The following is a 21,481-nucleotide window of genomic DNA, read 5'->3' as shown; positions in this document are numbered from 1 at the left end:
ATCAGCATGTGGGTTAACAAATAGAAAATAGATAAAACAGATACACCTTGGATGGTGTATGTGATTGTGCTGTTGGTGGTGGTGGTGTTGGCAAGGCAGAAGTGGGAGGGGGTTTGCTGGCTTGCTCCAAGCTTTCACTGACCTGGAGTGACATTGTAAAAGTCCGTTCATTCTCGATTTGGCACAAATGTGACTTTTACCACAAAAGTATTGCTTGTGTTATACCACTAAGATATAATCACAGTTGTATGGACAGATATTTTCTGATGAGTACAGTAACTGTAGGTCTCATTCTAAATGAGAAATAAAGCACTATTTAATACAGCACAAAGGGAAATGTGAGAGTAAAGTGATTTGTGCAGTTAAATATTATATGCTGTTTAGTTCAGGTAAGTTCTCTGCCACAAGATCTACTCTGATTTTTGGTTAAAGCGTTTGATTGATCTTATCTTCTATGTTGTTAATCTGTACAGAACATGGCACACTATATTTTATTGTTAAACTTGACTTATCCATTAAGGGTATGACATTCCACATATGTATAATTTATCTAAAGCATGTTTTCTTTAAAAGCCTAAAAAGAGATATACAGGAGTTATGCAATGAAATCCCACTATCCTGGTCTCATTGTACTCAATATGTAACTTATATAATGTTGTTGATGCACTTTGAACGGTGTACACCCACCTCCTTCAAGACGTGGTGCAGTGTGTAATGCTGTGTCTATGTGGACGTTGGGGAAATGTGTTAAACCGCGGCAGTCAAGAGAATAGGCATGATAAGATATGTGTTTGTATGTATGACAATGATATAGTTGTTTTATTTATAGTAAGAGGCCTGGAGACTTATATTAGCTCCCTTAGCTAATGCCTTGGTTTTAGTTCTGCGGGCTAACACAGTGTTGGGGGGTGCAGGCAATCTGAGTTTGACCCCAGTCACTTACAGCAGCACACTAATCATAGTAAGAGCTAGGGCCTGAGTCCTGTATGTAGAGAGTTGGGTCAATGTGGTTTCTTCATTATGATGCATTTACATGACACTACAACATTCTATGGCAGCCATGTTAACTCCCCATTAACATTACATGGGTAACTGCCATTCTATACTATTATTTGTCATTGTTTATAAATTTATTACAATGTATATTGTATACATTGTTGCTTTGGCAATATTGACACAATGTTTTTCATGCCAATAAAGCAGCTTGAATTTGAATTTGAATTTGAACATTTAAACAATGCTATGTAACTGAATGTCTAGAATCAAAGCAATATTCACAATTCCAAAAATAAGCCTAATTCTCTAAATATATGACATGGGTCACATGGTCAGCTAAATCTCCTGGCCCTGATAATACTAGAAGCAGCACTGATAGTGGTAGAGGCCATAGTGACAGTAACATAAACAAGGGCAGCGGTTGAATCAACATTATATTAAACATTACTGCATAATATGATTCACTTAGCATTAATGGAAGCCATTCTCTGAGCCAAGGTGCCTCTTAGGAAGGGAGCTTGTTTCAGATTTCATTGGTGTGAATCTGCTTGGCATGCTATGTAATGCCACCATTGAAATGACACAGGCCCATAATCCACATCCATGACAATAAAGTTTAAGTACCATGAAATGGGCACAGCATTATTAATTAAGGAGCGTGGGGACCATGGTCAATACATGAGAGGCTTCAACCACAGATCATTAAGGAGAGTGAGGACCATGGTCAATACAGCAGAGCTTTCAACCACAGATCATTAAGGAGAGTGAGGACCATGGTCAATACAGCAAAGCTTTCAACCACAGATCATTAAGGGGAGTGAGGACCATGGTCAATACATGAGAGGCTTCAACCACAGATCATTAAGGAGAGTGAGGACCATGGTCAATACAGCAGAGCTTTCAACCACAGATCATTAAGGAGAGTGAGGACCATGGTCAATACAGCAAAGCTTTCAACCACAGATCATTAAGGGGAGTGAGGACCATGGTCAATACATCAGAGGCTTCAACCACAGATCATTAAGGAGAGTGAGGACCATGGTCAATACAGCAGAGGCTTCAACCACAGATCATTAAGGAGAGTGAGGACCATGGTCAATACAGCAGAGGCTTCAACCACAGATCATTAAAGAGAGTGAGGACCATGGCCATCGTATCTCTGCTGGCACACAAACACGCATGCACGCACACACACACACATACACACACATGATGAGTCGGTTCCTCTCCTTGTTCGGGCGGCTTTTGGCGGTCAACGTCACCGGTCTTCTAGCCATCGCCGATCCACTTTTCATCTTCCATTTGTTTTGTCTTGTTTTCCTGCACACCTGGTTTACATCTCATCATCATTACTATGTGTATTTAGCCCTCTGTTCCCTCCATGTCTGTGTGGGGTATTGTTTATTTGTCAAGGTTGGCACCCTTCCGGCTGGTTTACGCCGGGTTTTGTTTTATGCCCGTGCTTTGTGGCAGCCGGTACTTTGTACTAAAGGTTTTGTACTTTGTGCTGCCTCACTTGTTCCTTGGGCATTTGTTTTGTGACGCGGTTGCGTTCTGTATTATGATTGCCTTAGTAAAGTGCTTTGTCCACTCATCTCTGCTCTGCTGCGCCTGACTTCCATGCACTAGCTACACCCATCATTGACAGTCCCAGAGAGCACTGATGCAGAGATAGATATGGGGACTGGTCTTTGGAGCATTGTTTCTGCCACAAAGTGTCAAATGGTCACAGATAGTGCCACTGAAGGCTTGTTGGCCCACAAGTGTAGCCTTATTGCTAATTGTCAAGATACAACAGACAACTGGAATCTTAAGATTTGAACTCTATACATATTAATGATAATAATGGATTATATTAAGATTGAGGACTAAACAGCTCTCAAAACACTTTATATTGCACAGGTAACTTGAGGGGTAACCTCATCCTATATCAATGTTCATTTCTCCACTGTTGCCATTTTGAACCAGGATTTTAGTATTTAGTATTTATTAGAATCCCCATTAACTGCAGCCAAGGCAGCAGCAACTCTGGGGTCCAAACAGGAATTAAAACAGTCTACATCATACATAACACAACAACAGTATACATCATACAACAATACATCATACAATACAGTATTACAATATTACTGTATTATTACACATTTACAATATATAATGTACAATACTAAAATAATACAATATTACAATGTGTGTGATATCCCACAGATTCAACATTGGATAGGTGTAGGTTTTCCATTCCTCAAAAGATTTTGAAGAATAAATAACTTTGCCTTTTTGTGAACTGTGTCATAACTGAGTCATCTCCATAGATGACGAACTGACCTTGACTAAACCTACGACAACGTCTGAGTGTTGGCGCATAACTCTTCATTTTAAAGTACTTCAATCAAGCAGCTTTCTCAGTGCCTTGCTGTTTCTTGCTTCACAGAAAACTTGTTTTATAACTCCCTGACCTCTGCCAAATTTCCTGGGAAAATAGAATGTTTGAAATGTTTTGTTCAGTTGAAATAGAATGTTTGAAATGTTGTTTTGTTCAGTTGAAATACAATGTTTGAAATGTTGTTTTGTTCAGTTTAACACATTTTGTTTTGGGCATCCCCCCCCCCCCAAAATATGTATTATTTATTAACTTAAATGTTATCGTTCATAATTGTGCACTGAAATACAGTAAATTAATGTTAACTTTCTTCACCCCATAAACTTCAGCAGTGTACACTTCAGCACTGGACAGCGGCATCGCCATACCAGACCTTATTAAGGCGGTCTAAAAACTTCAGCAGTGGAAATTTCAGCACCCTGGACAGCAACAGAAGGTTGCGTAGAGTAAGTCGCTCTGGATAAGAGCGTCTGCTAAATGACTTAAATGTAAATGTAAATGTAGAGCTGTGATGGCAGTCAATGCATTTAATGTTTAATTTAATGTTTAATGCATTCAATAAAAGTTAGTAACAGCGCAGGCTAAGGAGCAGGCCCTCCTCTAAACTACAGTACCCAGTTTGTGACCCAGTGAATGTCCTCTTTTAAAGCCATCCTAATCTGGGGCATGTTGTTGTGCTTGAGTGTCAGTCTCTTTCAATCCTAATTATATCCCCTGCTTACTGCATCACCTCTTTAATTATTTACAACAACTCTGGATAAACACCAGATCCCATCATTTCACTAATTCAATTAGATAAATGTCTACTTCTCATCAACGTTTTTAAATCAATGACTTCTTAGTTCAAATGTATAACGTGTTTGAGTGTAGTAGGCTACTTAACTTCATCAGTTCTGTAGCGGTGTGTTGTATATCATATACCGCCTACAGTAGATGTGGCAATTCTGCTTTATTATCCAGTATCTATGGTAACGGTTCGCTCTACAGAAAAAGAAACTCAGTGAGTCAAAGTCAGAGAGCCTGCAGAGGTGGTGTGGGTGGCAGTGGTTGTTCTGAGGTTGGGTGGGCAGTGGTTGTTCTGAGGTTGGGTGGGCAGTGGTTGTGCTGAGGTTTGGGGGCAGTGGTTGTTCTGAGGTTGGGTGGGCAGTGGTTGTTCTGAGGTAAGCCTAGCAAGGCTCTTCTGTGAGGGGGCAGAGATTGGGACAAACAAATAAAATCCAATTTTATTGGTCACATATACGTGTTTAGCAGATGTCATTGCGAGTGTGGCGAAATGCTTGTAGTGTAGTGAAATGCTTGTAGTGTAGTGAAATGCTTGTAGAGTAGTGAAATGCTTGTAGTGTAATGAAATGCTTGTAGTGTAGTGAAATGCTTGTAGTGTAATGAAATGCTTGTAGTGTAGTGAAATGCTTGTAGAGTAGTGAAATGCTTGTAGTGTAGTGAAATGCTTGTAGTGTAATGAAATGCTTGTAGTGTAGTGAAATGCTTGTAGAGTAGTGAAATGCTTGTAGTGTAGTGAAATGCTTGTAGTGTAGTGAAATGCTTGTAGTGTAGTGAAATGCTTGTAGAGTAGTGAAATGCTTGTAGTGTAGTGAAATGCTTGTAGTGTAGTGAAATACTTGTAGTGTAGTGAAATGCTTGTAGTGTAGTGAAATGCTTGTAGTGTAGTGAAATGCTTGTAGTGTAGTGAAATGCTTGTAGAGTAGTGAAATGCTTGTAGTGTAGTGAAATGCTTGTAGAGTAGTGGAATGCTTGTAGAGTAGTGAAATGCTTGTAGTGTAGTGAAATGCTTGTAGTGTAATGAAATGCTTATAGAGTAGTGAAATGCTTGTAGTGTAGTGAAATGCTTGTAGTGTAGTGAAATGCTTGTAGTGTAATGAAATGCTTGTAGAGTAGTGAAATGCTTGTAGTGTAGTGAAATGCTTGTAGTGTAGTGAAATGCTTGTAGTGTAGTGAAATGCTTGTAGTGTAGTGAAATGCTTGTAGTGTAGTGAAATGCTTGTAGTGTAGTGAAATGCTTGTAGTGTAGTGAAATGCTTGTAGTGTAATGAAATGCTTGTAGTGTAGTGAAATGCTTGTAGTGTAATGAAATGCTTGTAGTGTAGTGAAATGCTTATAGAGTAGTGAAATGCTTGTAGTGTAGTGAAATGCTTGTAGTGTAGTGAAATGCTTATAGAGTAGTGAAATGCTTGTAGTGTAGTGAAATGCTTGTAGTGTAGTGAAATGCTTGTAGTGTAGTGAAATGCTTGTAGTGTAGTGAAATGCTTGTAGTGTAATGAAATGCTTGTAGAGTAGTGAAATGCTTGTAGTGTAGTGAAATGCTTGTAGTGTAGTGAAATGCTTGTAGTGTAATGAAATGCTTGTAGAGTAGTGAAATGCTTGTAGTGTAGTGAAATGCTTGTAGTGTAGTGAAATGCTTGTAGTGTAGTGAAATGCTTGTAGTGTAGTGAAATGCTTGTAGTGTAGTGAAATGCTTGTAGTGTAGTGAAATGCTTGTAGTGTAATGAAATGCTTGTAGAGTAGTCAAATGCTTGTAGTGTAGTGAAATGCTTGTAGTGTAGTGAAATGCTTGTAGTGTAGTGAAATGCTTGTAGTGTAATGAAATGCTTGTAGAGTAGTGAAATGCTTGTAGAGTAGTGAAATGCTTGTAGAGTAGTGAAATGCTTGTAGTGTAGTGAAATGCTTGTAGTGTAGTGAAATGCTTGTAGTGTAGTGAAATGCTTGTAGTGTAGTGAAATGCTTGTAGTGTAGTGAAATGCTTGTAGTGTAGTGAAATGCTTGTAGTGTAGTGAAATGCTTGTAGTGTAGTGAAATGCTTGTAGTGTAGTGAAATGCTTGTAGTGTAATGAAATGCTTGTAGTTTAGTGAAATGCTTGTAGTGTAATGAAATGCTTGTAGTGTAGTGAAATGCTTGTAGTGTAGTGAAATGCTTGTAGTGTAGTGAAATGCTTGTAGTGTAGTGAAATGCTTGTAGTGTAATGAAATGCTTGTAGTGTAATGAAATGCTTGTAGTGTAATGAAATGCTTGTAGTGTAGTGAAATGCTTGTAGTGTAATGAAATGCTTGTAGTGTAGTGAAATGCTTGTAGTGTAATGAAATGCTTGTAGTGTAATGAAATGCTTGTAGAGTAATGAAATGCTTGTAGTGTAATGAAATGCTTGTAGTGTAGTGAAATGCTTGTAGTGTAATGAAATGCTTGTAGTGTAGTGAAATGCTTGTAGAGTAGTGAAATGCTTGTAGTGTAATGAAATGCTTGTAGTGTAGTGAAATGCTTGTAGTGTAGTGAAATGCTTGTAGTGTAATGAAATGCTTGTAGTGTAGTGACATGCTTGTAGTGTAGTGAAATGCTTGTAGTGTAGTGAAATGCTTGTAGAGTAGTGAAATGCTTGTAGTGTAGTGAAATGCTTGTAGAGTAGTGAAATGCTTGTAGTGTAGTGAAATGCTTGTAGTGTAGTGACATGCTTGTAGTGTAGTGAAATGCTTGTAGTGTAGTGAAATGCTTGTAGTGTAGTGACATGCTTGTAGTGTAGTGAAATGCTTGTAGTGTAGTGAAATGCTTGTAGTGTAATGAAATGCTTGTAGTGTAGTGAAATGCTTGTAGAGTAGTGAAATGCTTGTAGTGTAGTGAAATGCTTGTAGTGTAATGAAATGCTTGTAGTGTAATGAAATGCTTGTAGTGTAGTGAAATGCTTGTAGTGTAGTGAAATGCTTGTAGTGTAATGAAATGCTTGTAGTGTAATGAAATGCTTGTAGTGTCTTGAAATGCTTGTAGAGTAGTGAAATGCTTGTAGTGTAGTGAAATGCTTGTAGAGTAATGAAATGCTTGTAGTGTAATGAAATGCTTGTAGTGTAATGAAATGCTTGTAGTGTAGTGAAATGCTTGTAGTGTAGTGAAATGCTTGTAGTGTAATGAAATGCTTGTAGTGTAATGAAATGCTTGTAGTGTAATGAAATGCTTGTAGTGTAGTGAAATGCTTGTAGTGTAGTGAAATGCTTGTAGTGTAATGAAATGCTTGTAGTGTAGTGAAATGCTTGTAGAGTAGTGAAATGCTTGTAGTGTAATGAAATGCTTGTAGAGTAGTGAAATGCTTGTAGTGTAGTGAAATGCTTGTAGTGTAATGAAATGCTTGTAGAGTAGTGAAATGCTTGTAGTGTAGTGAAATGCTTGTAGAGTAGTGAAATGCTTGTAGTGTAGTGAAATGCTTGTAGTGTAGTGAAATGCTTGTAGTGTAATGAAATGCTTGTAGAGTAGTGAAATGCTTGTAGTGTAGTGAAATGCTTGTAGTGTAGTGAAATGCTTGTAGTGTAGTGAAATGCTTGTAGTGTAATGAAATGCTTGTAGAGTAGTGAAATGCTTGTAGTGTAGTGAAATGCTTGTAGTGTAGTGAAATGCTTGTAGTGTAATGAAATGCTTGTAGTGTAATGAAGTGGCCAGAGGGGGGGGTGAGGAGCAGATGTTGCCTTGAGGGTCTCATGTGGGAGGTCTGCCGATGGAAGAGCTCCAGTCCCTCTGTTGGAATCTCCATCTCTGAAGCCAGGACATGAAAAGGCACTGTTTGCCAAGGTCGCTCAGATATTCCTCCCGACTGTGGCTGAAGCTGACTCTCACCCCAGATTTGGCGATGGTGTCCATTGTCGTGTAGTGTGAAGGGCGTGGTGACTTTGAGAAACAGCGGGTGGCACCTCCTCTGGTTGGTGGCAGTTAATGAAGCACGGAGGATGGCCGATGGCCTCCGTTTTTAGTGGTTATCTACACTTTCAAGGTTGAGCTCACTCCTGGCTTTGGCAGGGACACTGTTGGTAGTCTTGTCAAAGCACCCTGGTGTCTGTCACAGTGGAGGAAACCCACATGGCTGCTGAACAACATTAACAGATAAGAGGTTAAGAGAGAGGCAAAGTAATGCATTGTGAGATTGAATTAAATGTAACGATTGGTATCATAATTCCCTTTTTGGAGCAAATATGGATATCAGCTGCCTCTGATGTCAATGACTTAAGATCTGCAAATGGTTTAAAAACAACTTCAGAAGTAGCACCTTATTAATGTGTCAATACAGTACTGTGTGAAAGCATTGTCCCCTTTTCTGATTTTCTCTATTTTTGCATATTTTTGATACTGACTGTTATCAGATCTTCAACCAAAACCTAATATTAGCTAAAGGGAAGCTGAGTTTACAAATGGTATACTTTTCGGATGACAATGGTCCCATTTTGCCTGGCGAAAACCAAACACTGCATTCCATAGTAAGAACCTCATACCAACGGTCAAGCATGGGGGTGGTACTGTGATGGTTTGGGGATGCTTTGCTGTCTCAGGACTTGGACGACTTGCCTTCATAGAAGGAATCATGAGTTCTGCTCTGTATCAGAGAATTCTACAGGAGAATGTCAGGCCATGTGTCTGTGAGCTGAAGCTGAAGCGTAGCTGGGTCATGCAGCAAGACAATGATCCAAAACACACAATCAATTTGACATGAAAATTGCTAAAAAGCAACACATTTGAAGTTTTGGAATGGCCTAGTCAAAGTCCAGACCTAATCCCAATTGAGATGTTGTAGCAGGACTTGAAACGAGCAGTTCGTGCTTGAAAACCCACAATGTCACTGAGTTGCAGCAGTTCTGCATGGAAGAGTGGGCCAACATTTCTCCACAGTGACGTGAGAGACTGATCAACAACTACAGGAAGCATTTGGTTGGAGTCATTGCAGGTGACACAGCCAGTTATTGAGTGTAAGGGGGCAATTACTCTTTTACACAGGGTCATTGGGTGTTGCATAACTTTGTTTCTGAAGTAAATTAAATAAATATGTAAGTGTTGTGTTATTTGTTCACTCAGGTTCCCTTTATCTAATATTAGGTTTTGGTTGAAGATCTGATAACATTTAATATGACAAATATGTAAAAGTAGAGACAATTAGAAAGGGAGCAAAAAGTTTTTCACAGCACTGTATACTACTCTATTCAATGCATCTTTTGCCATGAGAAACAGATCTGAGAAATGTCAAGTTCATACCAAAATACAGCTGGCTTTGGAAATCAGACTTTATTCAATGAGTAAGCTATGATCAGTCCTAAGAGTACCAGATGTCCTTTTGAGTTTTTATGCTCTGATTATGTGTTTAATTGGCCAACCTCTGTGATTTCATCGCCATAAGACTCCTTTGACTAAACATCTTGTCAATAGAGAAGCATCCATTGAGTTAAGAAAACTTAATCAGCACTGTAAGCGCTGTCATAATTTCACTGCATGTTAAATACACAAAACCTTTTTAATTGTGGCGGGAAAAATGTGATTATGATTTTGATACATGACACACTGTACATACAACAGGTAGAGATACCAAACAACCAAATGATCATTCAGATGATGGGTTTTGAAAAATGATATGTCTCAAAAGATATGAGTACCATCTAGCCTCATTGTACCATCCTGGCATCCTACCACATCTCCATCTCCCTTTGGTCCCTGGCCATGTCAGACTTCCACAGGGGGTCTATACACTGATCTGTGACCAGGTGCAAACTCCCCACAAACTTTCCAAGCCAAAGAGGTTCATTAGGCTTAACAAAATATTCCAGTCTGTCCACACGTTCACTGCTATCCACTGAATCAATAATCAAGTGATGATATTGTTATGTATTACACTTTATGTACTGTGTGTGTGTGTGTGTGTGTGTGTGTGTGTGTGTGTGTGTGTGTGTGTGTGCGTGCGTGCGTGTGTGCGTGCGTGCGTGCGTGCGTGCGTGTGCTTGTGTGTGTGTGTGTGTGTGTGTGTGTGTGTGTGTGTGTGTGTGTGTGTGTGTGTGTGTGTGTGTGTGTGTGTGTGTGTGTGTGTGTGTGTGTGTGTGTGTGTGTGTGTGTGTGTGTGTGTGTGTGTGTGTGTGTGTGTGTGTGTGTGAAAACACCCCTGGTTAGAATACAATAGTTTGCAAAGGTTGTTATTGTATTTAAATTTCTAGCTAACAATGAAAAAGATTAAACCTATTGTGCTCCAATTTACAATCAGTTGCTTGCTCCTGAGTAGGTACATTACAATTACAAGCGTCTCCTTGGTAACAAGATTGTATATACATAACATTTGATTCAATAATCCCTTTGAGACATGTGATGACATGGAAATAAACTTGTTACTGAAAATAACCTGTAGTTGGCAAGGTGTGTTAAATAGTTCTAGCCTATTAAGATCGCCATATCAAGACCATATCACCCATGGGACAACAGGGGAAATGACGTTACTGGGATTGTGTAGTTAATTACATGTAACAAAGTCACTTTGAAAAGTGTAGTTATATACTGGAACAACAAAAAATGTCATAAGAAAATATATCATGGGTAATTAGGCTGCATGTGGAATTAACTTCAGCAAGTGGATCTGTAATCACACAGTCCTTGTTCCAATTGTGTAACAATCTATACCGATATACACTATAACCATGTAATTCCATAGCAGTTCCTAAGTAACTACAATGTTGTTGTAGTGAGGAAACACAGGCAAGATAGAGGCAAGTTGGTACGGTGTAAGCCAAGTATCTCTTTGTACCATTAATGTTTACACATGGAAAGACAGATTATGTTGCTTTGAGTATACTGAGTTTACTTATACAGATGTGGGATCTTAATTTGAGCACCCTTTTGTTGCTGAGAATGTTCCTGCGCTGCAGCAAATGCTGATGAGCTTCTTGATTTACATAAATTCACTGAACACACAATTATATTAACAGTATTGCACTTTTCATGTAGTCTAATTTTGGCCAGCTAATAGCCTAAACATTGATCAATGAACCTTATGGACTAAATGTCCTGTTGCTGCAGGATTATTTTGCTGCAACAATACTGGTCAAGTTAAGATCCTACACTTGTATACATTTCCTTTTATCTGAAATGTAAAATGAAATCAGACACGTGCAGAGACAAAAAGGACATTGTCTTCAGTGAGGAGATTGTATTACTTGTCAACAATCAAGTAAAAAGAGATCTCAAACATCATGCAACTTTGGTATTTTCAAGAGTTTATCATTTTGAAATTAGTCATTGTCTCATAGTATTTGAGGAATGTATTTGTGAAAACATTCAGAATTTGAGTTATGACCTTTCAAGTTTGTTGTTGTTGTAACCGGCAAACATAACCCATCCCTGAGTGAGTGGGTACCATAGTGTGATGACTGCTAATGCTTACTTCCCCCCTCTTTTTCACTGCTTGTGGTAACAGTGCAACCCAAAGTCATGGCAGACGATGATCTGTGTGGTGCTATCTGTGTACACCAGCTCTGTGCACACACAGGCCAGACATGCCTCTCTATCAATACCCTGGATGCCAGCAAACAAACCCTGTTTCCTAAAACACAGCCACAAACGTCCTGTTCCAATACATGGTGTGATGTAGTTTGACCGGACATGAGGGAGAAAATATGACTCATGTTTAATGATAATGACTCAGAAATCCATCAGACAGTATCAGGCCTGGGTTCAAATGCATGTGTATGTGAGTGTCTGATATTTAAAATACTTTTTTGGGGGTGTATTTTTGTGTTTTCAAATACACAGCCCAAAACAGGTACTTTTATTTGGTTATTTGAATGGTTAGTTGTAAAAAAATATATATATCTGAATACTTACTCTGAATGAATGGGAAAGTATTTGAGATATTTCATGCAGTATTTGAATGCAGGTCTGGTGATGATCATCTTGTTTCCCTTCACTCTCAGTGCTGAGTGAAATACATTCAAATCCACTCTGGAAGCAACTCAATCAAGAACTGAATATTTGAGGTTCGTTCTTCAGAGGTGCACAACAAATTAATGGTAATCAAATGAGTGAAGACAGAGTGCCAGAAGAGGTGTATGTGTGTTGTGTGTGTGTGTATGAATGAATGAAGTAGTGAACATTTAAAAGCCCATAACATTGCTGTTGTTTTTTTGTATGTGTGTTTTAATGTATCTGCTGTAAGCCACGATGCCAAATACAAATGTCAATGTTTTTGCAAATACACTGTAGACAAAGCTTTTGACCTTGTTATTTATTCCTGTTTGGACATTAAGGCCCATGGTTTTAATGACATATCTTCTACTGGTTATTGTATCCAACTGAGGACAGGGTTTCTCTCTACATGGCCTAATTACAATGCTGCCATCATTCTCAGAAAAGCCAGGTTATACTGCAGTACCTTGCAAATACACATCTCACTTCTAGCAGCTTATAGCAACCAATTAGGCTACAAGTAAACCTAAACAAAACATAAAGTAGCCTATTCATGCCGCAAGAGGGGACTTCAACATGTGCCATAATGTATACTAATATAATTTTGATGTACACATGGGCCAGCTACAGTAGCTTAATGATACACATCTTAATTGGGGGTTGTTAAGGAATGACAGATGAGAGGGAGTGAGCCGATGATTAATTGTCACCATCGTCCAGGGGTTTAGTACGCTCCCCGCCCAGTGTCATGCAGCAATGCATCGGATTCCACCAAAGCATGACCACTTTAACGCAGAGGCGTGTGTCCGGGTCGGGTGTTGGTAGCGCTTACTTTGAAATGTATAGCGTACTTGCTAGTGTTCATGTATTATCTCAGCCTCGAGGCGCTATATTGACGTGAGCAATAGCTCGTGGTAATGTAGTCACTCTCCATTTGAGCACGCCTGCGCACATCAAAAGCACGAACGCGTAGGAGCGGTGCGGTTGGTGAAATTGATTGGGAAGTATTGAGTCATGTCATAATAACTTTGACGAGCATTTCTCATCGAAAGAAAGAAAGAGAGAGAGAGAGAGAGAGAGAGAGAGAGAGAGAGAGAGAGAGAGAGAGAGAGAGAGAGAGAGAGAGAGAGAGAGAGAGAAAACACGTCCAGCACAGTGCATGGGTAGCCTAAAAGCCAATTTATGCTTGATCCGAAAATGAGGGTGTCGGCGCCGTATGGATGGTGTGACGCAAGCGCGGAGCCTCTGTAGACACACAGAAGCCAAATTGAGCTCCATACCGCATCTCCGTGAGCCTCTCAACGTTTTCCGTAGCCTATAGCCCCCCATTGACATGGTTGGTTAATGGTAGGTGAGGGCGTGAGGTCCTGTATAAACACAAACTCACTTTCTTGACAACTTCCTTTACAACAGCTCGCGCAAGAAGTATGAATGCCCTAACCTCTGCAGAGGACATATCACCGTAAATGCTGCACGGCCAATGCAGACGTCAGATTGACCACGCAACACCCTTAACTCTAATTTCAGAACCATGGACAGTTCCAAACTGGATTTGACCATTTCCTGATTGACCAAGAGATTTTCAAGAATGCCATTATAGGTTAATTTAGGCTATACATGTAGTGTTTGAAGGTACTATAAGAAATGATAAACGTTGCTCCCTCTCCTTTGAACAAACAACTGACAAATAATCCGATGATTACCTAACAATATTTCTGCTCATCATTCTACACGTTGAAAAGCCCTCACGCGCGCTCTCGGAGCTGTGACGACACATAGCTCCCCTCCAACATGTTCAGGGTGCAACAACCACGAATCTGTAACTGCGTGCATTGATGTTAGACGAAGTAACATATGCAACACCTCATCCTAATTTCTCCTAGTCCTCTTTCCCATGTTCCCACTTCGTTCAGCATGTTGTAGTTTTAAAACATGCTCTTTATTGGAATAAACCATGTATATTAACGGAATATAAGAAAATAAAGAAAGTAAAGTTTAATCTATATTACGTTTATTTCACAGTTTTATTAAATATTGAATGGCGAGGGAGAAGCATCCGTTTGCCTCACTTACTTGTTGGCTTCACTTTCCCCTTAAATAAAAAAATATCTGGCCGGGAAATTGCTCTGCCACCAGCATCAGCAGCCACTGCTCCTTGATGTTGTGGTAAAGCATGCGCATGCGCCACACATTGGAATTACTGCACTGGCCAGAATAAGTTGGATCACGTCTGTCTTCACTGAAATCCAAAATCATATCAAAACTATGGCGGTGTTGAGAATAAGAACAATGAGATACTTTGGGGTTTGGACCTTCCTCGTAATAGTGGCTGTGGTCTGTGCGCAAAGGTAAGTGGTCGGCTTAGATGCTCTTCACTTCGAATGAATGTGTTATACACTGTAGAAAACACTTCAATAATGCCTTTGGAAGCCTGCACATCTAAGAATGTATTCCTTCTCCTTCTCTAGGGTCAATGACCCTAGCAATATGTCAATCGTAAAAGAAACTGTGGATAGACTGTTGAAAGGATATGACATTCGCTTGAGGCCAGATTTCGGAGGTATTTCAATTCATTTAATACAAACTGTAATTTACTTTTCTGTTGTCAGCCCTATAACACTGTTGTTGCTCTAATTGTGTGGATCGTCCAAATGCCTCGTCTTATTTTTTAAAGTTAAACGCACGTAGCCTACCCTTCAGTTTGTCCAGGTAGCCTATACATACATCGACCCTTCAGTTTGTCCAGGTAGCCTATACATACATCGACCCTTCAGGTTGTCCAGGTAGCCTATACATACATCGGGCCACCGCGTTCCACGTGTGCTAACGACACGGATTAGGATCACTTTTTAACACAATACTAGAAGGGTATTAGAAGTTGTAGGCTCAATCAATGTAGTGACTGTAGTGTCATGGAATGAGATGATAAATCCCCCAACCCATTGTTATGTTGGCGATTGGTGTCTACCTTACGAACGTGGTTAAATCTTTATTCAGGTGTAAAACCCTTGACATTTAGCTGGGTGCTCATACAAGCTGTCGACATAGGTATACAATGTCAATTTATTCGGAAGCATTTAGACGTAATGAACACTGTGTTTTGCGAAGAAACATCAGACATCGTGCGCACCTGCTTTTTGAAATCCCTTATTGTATCGTGTTATCTGGCTGACAATACATTAATGAATGATTGCTCGTGTGCTGCTGCTAGGCAGTTGCTATACAAAGGGTTACATTTGTGGTGTATGATATTAATGTTATAAACCAAAAATGATGAAATGGTTAACATTACGGCCCGTTTTGTTGGTTTGTTCTAGGTCCCCCTGTTGGAGTGGGGATGAATATAGACATAGCCAGCATAGACATGGTATCTGAAGTCAATATGGTAAGTACTCGATTATCACTCTCCTAATGGTTTGTGGGCATTGCCCTAATATTCTATGCATTGTCTTTCCGAAAGGAAACCCAGTGCACTGCATGGAATAGCTTACCAGTCAAACCAATGCTACAATATGTAGTCTTCTCAGAGCTATGACAATCGATCTTTTTAAATTCAACACCGATAGGCCTAGCCATTAGGTGCATGTTGTTGCTAATTCACCCATAACACAGTTTCACAACTGTGAATGTTTGCTAACACACGTTTCAGGTTGTAACCTGCATATCAATTTATGGCAGTTTGATTATGGAATTTCCTGCCGTAACGGATGAACACAACATATCGCATACCTGTGGTTTTAGTCTTTGTAATGTGTTTACATGTAGTGGAAGTATTTACTAACCTTTTAAGGAACTTATGAAGTGCATACTGAAGTGGATTCAAAAGTTTTGCTTCATGCAAGAGCATCCCCTAGTGCTATTAGTCAGAACTGCACGTCAGTCGAGAGAGACAGTGTTTCGGGCTCTGCCTGAGAAGAATGGTCCCTACACCAATCCTTTGAGTATGCTTTTGACTAAATCCATGGTTATGCTTCCTGTCACCATGCCAATCTCTCTGCTAATCTGTGCTATTAGCGTGTTTTTGGTTGTTTTGTCATTTGTACATTTTGAGTGTCGTGGGAAAAGGTATGCCTCCATTGTAGAAGACGGATAAGGCCCCATTATATGACACTGAAATTGACATGATTATTATCTCTGTGCATATAAATAATGTTATGAATACATATATTTAGATTTCTGTTGAGTAGGATTGCAATGACTGTATTTGCGATGAAATAGCAGGCACTGGGCACAGACGTGACTTCAACGTTGATTCAACCAGTGTGTCCGGTGGGAATTGTCTTTGCTCAGGTACATTTCTACTCCACTGGTTGTTGAAATTATTTTTCCAGTTGAAATGGGGCTCATCATAGTATGAAGTTAAGAGCACACAACTGGCTATTTTTGGCACAAATACCCAAAGGTCTTAGTTTAAACTGTTGTCATTGTATTCGTCCCCCAGACCAAATGCAATTCCAGTTGGATTTATTGTATAAAACGAGATGTATGATTAACAAGATGTATGATTGCTCACAAACAGTCTTTAATGGTGGAAGTTGCCTTTGTCCTCCATTTATCATAGATCACTGGTCTAGTGCCTTCCACATTTTATTTGTCTGGCTCTGACTTCTGCATGCATTCATCTGGATTAAACACAGATTTTCACTGTGTAACCAAAGTGAGTGACCAACGCACCATGAACTGAAGGTTTTGTCATGGTAGGCACCTCCCTGTGGCAATGTGGACTCTCGTCATTCCTGGCATTTCATGGGAAACACTCCCTTTATGTGACGACCCCTGTGTGATGGCAAAAAGCTGGCCTTGGTTATGTTTAATCTCCTAATAAACGGCCTAATCCATGGCTCCTGGTTGGCTGAACCCCTGAATGAAGCAGCTGGGTTATTGTTTTAGGTAATGATTTTACCTTTAATGCTTTCAACAAATATGCTCAGCGACTATTACAGCGTTGTGCTAATCCACAAAGCCAGGCTGGAAGTCAACACAGGAAAGGGATTGTGCTCTTCTAGGTCCTCTGTGGTTGGCCCATCACCCTCTTATCTCTGGGTTGGGACTTTCACACTGCACCTAAAGGAACAGGATTAGTGATAGATCTCACTACACATTCTCCATAGCTGTACCACTCACAGCCAGCCAGTCAGCTAGACAGCCAGCCAGCCAGGAGAAACAGGCAGCAATACAGGCTGCACTAAATCATACCTCATCTCCAGCAGGGCCTCGTAAAGTCCATTCCATCAATGGACAAGAAAAGCCTGTTTCCTTTATCAATATCTGCTCAAGAGCTTTGGCCCTATAGCCCATCTAGGCCAGATCGCAAGGTGTTTCCCCACTCCAGCCCATTTAGGCCAGATCGCAAGGTGTTTCCCCACTCCAGCCCATCTAGGCCAGATCGCAAGGTGTTTCCCCACTCCAGCCCATCTAGGCCAGATCGCAAGGTGTTTCCCCACTCCAGCCCATCTAGGCCAGATCGCAAGGTGTTTCCCCACTCCAGCCCATCTAGGCCAGATTGCAAGGTGTTTCCCCACTCCAGCCCATCTAGGCCAGAATGCAAGGTGTTTCCCCACTCCAGCCCATCTAGGCCAGATCGCAAGGTGCTTCCCCACTCCAGCCCATCTAGGCCAGAATGCAAGGTGTTTCCCCACTCCAGCCCATCTAGGCCAGATCGCAAGGTGTTTCCCCACTCCAGCCCATCTAGGCCAGATCGCAAGGTGTTTCCCCACTCCAGCCCATCTAGGCCAGAATGCAAGGTGTTTCCCCACTCCAGCCCATCTAGGCCAGATCGCAAGGTGTTTCCCCACTCCAGCCCATCTAGGCCAGAATGCAAGGTGTTTCCCCACTCCAGCCCATCTAGGCCAGAATGCAAGGTGTTTCCCTACTCCAGCCCATCTAGGCCAGATCGCAAGGTGTTTCCCCACTCCAGCCCATCTAGGCCAGAATGCAAGGTGTTTCTCCACTCCAGCCCATCTAGGCCAGATCGCAAGGTGTTTCCCCACTCCAGCCCATCTAGGCCAGAATGCAAGGTGTTTCTCCACTCCAGCCCATCTAGGCCAGATCGCAAGGTGTTTCCCCACTCCAGCCCATCTAGGCCAGATCGCAAGGTGTTTCCCCACTCCAGCCCATCTAGGCCAGAATGCAAGGTGTTTCTCCACTCCAGCCCATCTAGGCCAGATCGCAAGGTGTTTCCCCACTCCAGCCCATCTAGGCCAGATTGCAAGGTGTTTCCCCACTCCAGCCCATCTAGGCCAGGATGCAAGGTGTTTCCCCACTCCAGCCCATCTAGGCCAGGATGCAAGGTGTTTCCCCACTCCAGCCCATCTAGGCCAGATCGCAAGGTGTTTCTCCACTCCAGCCCATCTAGGCCAGAATGCAAGGTGTTTCCCCACTCCAGCCCATCTAGGCCAGAATGCAAGGTGTTTCCCCACTCCAGCCCATCTAGGCCAGATCGCAAGGTGTTTCCCCACTCCAGCCCATCTAGGCCAGATCGCAAGGTGTTTCCCCACTCCAGCCCATCTAGGCCAGATCGCAAGGTGTTTCCCCACTCCAGCCCATCTAGGCCAGAATGCAAGGTGTTTCTCCACTCCAGCCCATCTAGGCCAGAATGCAAGGTGTTTCCCCACTCCAGCCCATCTAGGCCAGATCGCAAGGTGTTTCCCCACTCCAGCCCATCTAGGCCAGATTGCAAGGTGTTTCCCCACTCCAGCCCATCTAGGCCAGAATGCAAGGTGTTTCCCCACTCCAGCCCATCTAGGCCAGATTGCAAGGTGTTTCCCCACTCCTGGAGCAAAGGTCCAAATCTGACTCTCTGGTGGCACCTCTTTCATGTCCTCTTAAGATCACAGCTGGGATTCAGATGCTTTCTTCTTCTCTATCGACTCAGAACACATAGTTGGTTGAAAGAATACTTCCAGTTCTCTCATGTCTACCGATAACCTATCCCTTTCTACCGTCCTCCATGGTACTCTAGCTGCACCATGTCTCTACCTACCTCAAACAATGTAAATTCATTAAAGCCAGTGGAGGGAGCTCTGTGGTGGACAGCTACTTGGTCTGTGGTTGGAATGTGCCACGTTTACTGATTCACATACAGTGAGCTCCAGAAGTATTGGGACAGTGACACATTTTTGGTTGTTTGACTCTGTTCTCCAGCATTTTGGATATGAAATTATGCAATGACTATGAGGTTAAAGTGCAGACTGCCGGCTTTAATTTGAGGGTGTTTATCCATTTCGGGTGAACTGTTTAGAAATTACAGCACTTTTTATACCTAGTCCCACCATTTTAGGGGACCAAAAGTATTGGGTCTAATTCACTTATATGTGTATTAAAGTAGTCAAGTAGTATTGGTCCCATATTCCTATCACACAATGATTACATCACACTTGTGACTAGGATATGAATGAATGAATCGTGAATAATGATGAGTGAGAAAGTTACAGACACACATACTGTATATCATATCCTCCCAAAAATGCTAACTTCCCCTGTTATTGTAATGGTGAGAGGTTAGCATGTCTTGCGGATATAATATTTGTGCGTCTCTAACTTTCACACTCGTCATTATTCACAATTCTTTCAGAATGATCCATAATCATGGTAGCATCCACATTAATGTAGACGTGTTCAGAAACATATTCTGTTGTTATTTACAATAAAAGTGACTCCAAATTGACACAATACATTATTTACCATTCATTTCTATTGGGCTACAAATCATCTGAAACACAACCAAAACAAACAGCAGATGCATCTAACAAGTTTTGTAGTCACAACGAGATGTAATCATTGCGTGCTAGGAATATGGGACCAAATACTACACTTTTGACTACTGTAATACAAATATAAGTGAATTTATCCCAATGCTTTTGGTCTCCTAAAATGGTGGGGCTAGGTACAAAAAGGTATCTAAGTTCTAAAAGGTTGAATGAAAATACCCTCAAATTACAGCTGGCGGTCATAGTCATTGTATCATTTCATATCCAAAGTGATGGAGTACAGAGCCAGAACAATACAAATGTTGTCCCTGTTCCAATACTTTTGGAGCTCACTGTTCATCCAGCGTTCCAGGTATATAACAGACCTGTGTTTGAATGCACGTTCCATCCGAAAGGTACCCTGCTCCTGCGTGCTCTTCCACACACAGCCCGGGGAAGAGAGCAAAGGTTAGATGTAAGGCTGGGCGATGTAAATCCTTGGGGTCAGGCCTCTCCATTTGGAGAGGCAGCCTGTGAGGTTGGAGGGAAGGTTATGCAACTCATGTTGCTTAAGGTTCATACGATTTAGAGACAGACAAACACAATAGAAGACTCGGAAAACAAATGAAATAGACAAAGTGGTAGAATCTAGTGCAGTGTTGCCCTACAGTATATAGTGCAGTGTTGCCCTACAGTATATAGTGCAGTGTTGCCCTACAGTATCTAGTGCAGTGTTGCCCTACAGTATCTAGTGCAGTGTTGCCCTACAGTATCTAGTGCAGTGTTGCCCTACAGTATCTAGTGCAGTGTTGCCCTACAGTGTCTAGTGCAGTGTTGCCCTACAATATCTAGTGCAGTGTTGCCCTACAGTGTCTAGTGCAGTGTTGTCCTGCAGTGTCTAGTGCAGTGTTGCCCTACAGTATCTAGTGCAGTGTTGCCCTACAGTATCTAGTGCAGTGTTGCCCTACAGTATCTAGTGCAGTGTTGCCCTACAGTATCTAATGCAGTGTTGCCCTACAATATCTAGTGCAGTGTTGCCCTACAGTGTCTAGTGCAGTGTTGTCCTACAGTATCTAGTGCAGTGTTGCCCTACAGTGTCTAGTGCAGTGTTGCCCTACAATATCTAGTGCAGTGTTGCCCTACAGTATCTAATGCAGTGTTGCCCTACAATGTCTAGTGCAGTGTTGCCCTACAGTTTCTAGTGCAGTGCTGCCCTACAGTATCTAGTGCAGTGTTGCCCTACAGTATCTAGTGCAGTGTTGCCCTACAGTATCTAATGCAGTGTTGCCCTACAATATCTAGTGCAGTGTTGCCCTACAGCGTATTTTATAGTGTATTTCTTTTTTTTTTTTTGTTCTTTTCTTCCCCGTTGAGCCATATTACTGTTGACGGAGTCGTCTTATTGTTGAAGACTATGCCAACAGTATCCACAGGGAAAGAAATACTCAGTGATGAGGATGAGCCAAACCACAGAAATACCATTATTGATGTAGATAAAGGCCAAGAGGAGCTTATTGATCGCTTGAGAAGGTGTTCAGAGTGCAGAGCCCTCCATGTTGGAGCACAACACATTCGACTCATGGCAGCTGAGGAGATCCAGATATCACGGTTCAGAACAGACTGTGCTGTATCAAAGGATGACTATACTGTATGATTTTAGTGATTGAGAGATATAACTAAGCAATAAGGCACCACGGCTAAGGGCTATTCTTATTCGTG

At 41.4% G+C, this 21,481-nt stretch overlaps 1 protein-coding gene across 1 annotated transcript in view; it reads left to right on the top strand.

The window, feature by feature from the left end:
- Positions 1 to 13,922: 13,922 nt before the first annotated feature.
- The window catches only part of gabrb2b (gamma-aminobutyric acid type A receptor subunit beta2b), an 85,774-nt gene continuing 78,215 nt past the window's right edge, over positions 13,923 to 21,481 (top strand). The window contains exons 1-3 of the mRNA XM_071337300.1: positions 13,923 to 14,422; positions 14,543 to 14,634; positions 15,392 to 15,459. Of these exons, the coding sequence (XP_071193401.1) occupies positions 14,340 to 14,422; positions 14,543 to 14,634; positions 15,392 to 15,459 (243 nt within the window). The 5' untranslated portion in view covers positions 13,923 to 14,339. The remainder of the gene's footprint in view (positions 14,423 to 14,542; positions 14,635 to 15,391; positions 15,460 to 21,481) is intronic.

This window comes from Salvelinus alpinus, chromosome 13, assembly GCF_045679555.1.
Source record: "Salvelinus alpinus chromosome 13, SLU_Salpinus.1, whole genome shotgun sequence".
In the NCBI taxonomy this organism is placed as follows: Eukaryota; Metazoa; Chordata; class Actinopteri; order Salmoniformes; family Salmonidae; genus Salvelinus; species Salvelinus alpinus.
Note: the sequence above shows the minus strand (reverse complement) of the source record. Positions and strands in the feature narration are given on the sequence as shown.